The sequence below is a fragment of the Lutjanus erythropterus genome, chromosome 23, assembly GCF_056507025.1.
Source record: "Lutjanus erythropterus isolate fLutEry1 chromosome 23, fLutEry1.hap2, whole genome shotgun sequence".
NCBI lineage: Eukaryota > Metazoa > Chordata > Actinopteri > Lutjaniformes > Lutjanidae > Lutjanus > Lutjanus erythropterus.
Genome location: NC_139339.1, coordinates 559862 through 564861, shown reverse-complemented (window position 1 = coordinate 564861; position 5000 = coordinate 559862). Strand labels below are relative to the sequence as shown.

At 43.4% G+C, this 5000-nt stretch overlaps 1 protein-coding gene across 2 annotated transcripts in view; it reads right to left on the bottom strand.

Annotated features, from left to right (window-relative positions):
- LOC146305100 (retinal guanylyl cyclase 2-like) overlaps positions 1-5000 on the bottom strand; it is a 21523-nt gene that overhangs the window by 3504 nt on the left and 13019 nt on the right. For both annotated transcript variants that reach the window (XM_084711996.1, XM_084711997.1), the window contains exons 13-20: positions 3405-3581; positions 3087-3240; positions 2763-2906; positions 1293-1441; positions 910-1073; positions 442-565; positions 260-328; positions 1-168 (exon numbers count right to left, since the gene is read on the bottom strand). The exon at positions 1-168 is cut by the window's left edge and continues 7 nt beyond it. In XM_084711996.1, the coding sequence (XP_084568122.1) occupies positions 1-168; positions 260-328; positions 442-565; positions 910-1073; positions 1293-1441; positions 2763-2906; positions 3087-3240; positions 3405-3581 (1149 nt within the window). The remainder of the gene's footprint in view (positions 169-259; positions 329-441; positions 566-909; positions 1074-1292; positions 1442-2762; positions 2907-3086; positions 3241-3404; positions 3582-5000) is intronic.

The window sequence follows — 5000 nt, the reverse complement described above, 5'->3', positions numbered from 1 at the left end:
CAGTCCGATGCGGATCTTGACTTTAATCTCCGGCATGTGTTTGATCTTAAAGGCTCCTATCGAGTGCAGGATGTCCAGAGACATGTTGGACACTTCAGCTGCGTGTCGGTTCCCGTTTCTGTTGGGGACACCTGAAGCCACCATGTAGGCGTCTCCAATAGTTTCTACCTGCAGACAAAACGCACACAAAACACGTCACAACAACACGAGTCAGAAAGATTTTTACTTTTTACACCAAACGTCTAATTCTGCCTCCTACCTTATAGACATCATGAGTAGCAATGATGGCATCAAACATGGTGTAGAGGTCATTCAGCAGGTCGACCACCTGCACACACACACACACACACACACACACACACACACACACACACACACACACACACACTGTGTTAGTTTGACAGTTTGACAGGATGCAGGTTTTCTTGAAGCAGTCTGTACCTCGATCGGTTCACTGAGAGCTGAGATGGTCGTGAATCCAACGATGTCACTGAAGTACAGAGTACAGTCTGAGTAATGTTCAGGCCGGACGGGTTTCCCTTTCTTCAGAGCCTGAGCCACAGACCTCAAACACACACACACACACACACACACACACACACACACACACACACACACACATACACACACACACACACGTTTATTAACATTTACACGATAAATAATAACCTTACATATAGAAACTCAACTCCAAAACAACTGAGAAAACAAAATAAAAACAGAATTCAGTTGAATCCTGCAGAAAGACAGAAAGATATTTCATGTTTTTTGTGAATAAAAAATAAATAATTGTTACAGAAACAAGTTTCAATGTTTTCATGTGTGATAATATTTAATGTTGTTTGAGATGAAGGTCCACCTGCAGCCACCAGGTGTCCCCGTGTCACTTTTTCATGGACTGTGTCTCACTTTGGCAGCAGTTGTCCAACGAGTTTCTCCGTCTTGTTTCTCTCGACCTCCAGTTCGTCCGTTCGCTCTCTGATCAGATCCTCCAGGTTTGAACTGTACTGCTCCAACATCCGCAACATGGAGTCGATGATGTTCGCCCTCTTCCCTCTGTTGATCCCCCGAAACTGTGAACACACACACACACACACACACACACACACACACACACACACACACACACACGCACACACACACACACACACACACACACGCACAGGACAGCTGTCCTCAGGGAGGATCTTAAAGGACGTGTCTGGATGTGGTTTAACGTGGTTTTTGTTGGTGAAGCTGGATGATGTTCCTCCAGCAGCCAGCAGGTGTCACAGGTGTGCAGCTCGTCTCACCTGTTTGAAGATGTCGTCAAAACTCGGCCTTTTGCTCGGATCTTCATTCCAACATTCATTCATCAGACTGAGACACTCGGCTGGAGCTTCATCCACAGAAATGAGAGGTCTGCAGAGAGGAGGAGGCTGCTTCAGACGCTCCACGATCTCTGACAGACAGACAGGTACACAGACAGACAGGTGGTCAGACAGACAGGTACACAGAGAGAGAGAGAGAGACAGGTGGTCTGCAGAGAGGAGGAGGCTGCTTCAGACGCTCCACGATCTCTGACAGACAGACAGGTACACAGACAGACAGGTGGTCAGACAGACAGGTACACACAGAGAGAGAGAGACAGGTGGTCTGCAGAGAGGAGGAGGCTGCTTCAGACGCTCCACGATCTCTGACAGACAGACAGGTACACAGACAGACAGGTGGTCAGACAGACAGGTACACACAGAGAGAGAGAGACAGGTGGTCTGCAGAGAGGAGGAGGCTGCTTCAGACGCTCCACGATCTCTGACAGACAGACAGGTACACACAGAGAGAGAGAGAGACAGGTGGTCAGACAGACAGGTACACAGACAGACAGGTGGTCAGACAGACAGGTACACACAGAGAGAGAGAGAGAGAGACAGGTGGTCTGCAGGGAGGAGTAGGCTGCTTCAGACGCTCCACGATCTCTGACAGACAGACAGGTACACAGACAGACAGGTGGTCAGACAGACAGGTACACAGAGAGAGAGAGAGAGAGACAGGTGGTCTGCAGAGAGGAGGAGGCTGCTTCAGACGCTCCACGATCTCTGACAGACAGACAGGTACACAGACAGACAGGTGGTCAGACAGACAGGTACACAGAGAGAGAGAGAGAGACAGGTGGTCTGCAGGGAGGAGTAGGCTGCTTCAGACGCTCCACGATCTCTGACAGACAGACAGGTGCACAGACAGACAGGTGGTCAGACAGACAGGTACACACAGAGAGAGAGACAGACAGGTGGTCTGCAGAGAGGAGGAGGCTGTTTCAGACGCTCCACGATCTCTGACAGACAGACAGGTGCACAGACAGGTGGTCAGACAGACAGGTACACACAGAGAGAGAGAGACAGGTGGTCTGCAGAGAGGAGGAGGCTGCTTCAGACGCGCCACGATCTCTGACAGACAGACAGGTACACAGACAGACAGACAGGTGGTCAGACAGACAGGTACACAGAGAGAGAGACAGGTACAGAGAGAGAGAGAGACAGGTGGTCTGCAGAGAGGAGGAGGCTGCTTCAGACGCTCCACGATCTCTGACAGACAGACAGGTACACAGACAGGTGGTCAGACAGACAGGTACACAGAGAGAGAGAGAGAGAGACAGGTGGTCTGCAGAGAGGAGGAGGCTGCTTCAGACGCTCCACGATCTCTGACAGACAGACAGGTGGTCAGACAGACAGACAGGTACACAGACAGGTGTTCAGACAGACAGACACACAGATGACCTGTCTCACCGTGGGCGGGCATGTCCATCATGGCATACGGCAGCGTTCGTGAGATCACTTCCTGTATGATGATGGAGAAACTGAAGACGTCTCCGGTGAACGAGCCTCCTCGAACCGGATTCCTCAAGAGCTCTGGAGCCGTCCACAGCAGCTCTGAGAGACAGACAGGTAGAGAGACAGACAGGTATAGAGACAGACAGGTAGGGTTAGATAGACAGACAGGTATAGAGACAGACAGGTATAGAGACAGACAGTTGGACAGCGTGTCATTTCTCTTCAGCAGCAGAGTTTCAGCTCTCAGAGCGACGACAAACAGAAACTCTTTGTTTTCACCTTGTGGGTCTTCAGGAAGGCTGATGCTCTGAGAGTGAAGGATCATGGGAAGTCCATAGTCTGTGATTTTCAGGACGAAGCGTCCATCGACTAAACAGTTTGTGGACTTCAGACGGCCGTGACTCAAACCTCGTAGATGAAGGTACTTCATCCCCTGAAACACAGTAAAAGATTTTTAATAAAGATTTTAAACATCCAGAGTCAGAGAATAGAAAAAGAGGAAGTAGAAAAAAAACAAATGGAACAGTAGAAACAGCAGCAGTAGTGATATTAGTAGTAGTAGTAGTAGTAGTAGTTGTACTAGTACGTGATCCCGACCTTGATGAGGTCCATGAGCAGCGAGGACTTGAACATCCAGTCCAGCCTCATGTTGCTGTCGGCCAGCAGGTCTGCCAGACTTCCTCGTGGACAGTGTTCAACCACCAGAGCGAAGATCCCCGAGTCCAGGAACAGACCCACATACAGGTTCAGGTTCTCATGACGCATCTCCCTCAACTGATCACAGGAAGTGGAAAATACAATATGTGATTATAAATTAATATAATCAATATAAATTCAATATGTTCATCTCAATCTGATGTCAACATGTGTTGATTTATTCATCAGTAAACTGATTTAAACATTAAAACTGAAACAATCTGGAAACTGTTTACACATAAATCACACACTACTGTGTATATATAAATACATATGACCATACATACATAAGAAAATACATACATACATACATACATACATACATACATCTGACCATACATACATACATACATACATACATATGACCATACGTACATACATACATACATACATACATACATACATACATATGACCATACATACATACATATGAACATACATACATACACATGAACGTACATACATACATACATACATACATACATATGAACATACATACATACATACATATGAACATACATAAATACATATAAATACACATGACCATACATACATACATACATACATACATACATACATACGTACATACATACATACATAAGTACATACATACATACATACATACATATGAACATACATACATACACATGAACATACATACATACATATGACCATATATACATACAAATGACCATACATCCATACATATGAACATACATACATACATACATACATACATATGACCATACATAAATACACACATATATATGACCATGCATACATACATATGAACATACATACACACATACATACATACATATGAACATACATACATACATACATACATATATACATATGACCCTACATATGAACATACATACATACATACATACACATGACCATACATACATACATACATACATACATACGTACATACATACATACGTACATACATACATACATATGAACATAAATACATACACATGAACATACATACATACATACATACATACATATGAACATACATACATACGCATGAACATACATACATACATACATACATATGACCATATATACATACAAATGACCATACATCCATACATATGAACATACATACATACATACATACATACATACATATGACCATACATAAATACACACATATATATGACCATGCATACATACATATGAACATACATACACACATACATACATACATATGAACATACATACATACATACATACATACATACATACATACATACATACATACATATGACCCTACATATGACCATACATAAATACATATAAATACACATGACCATACATACATACATACATACATACATACGTACATACATACATACATACATATGAACATACATACATACACATGAACATACATACATACATACATACATACATATGAACATACATACATACACATGAACGTACATACATACATACATACATATGACCATATATACATACATACAT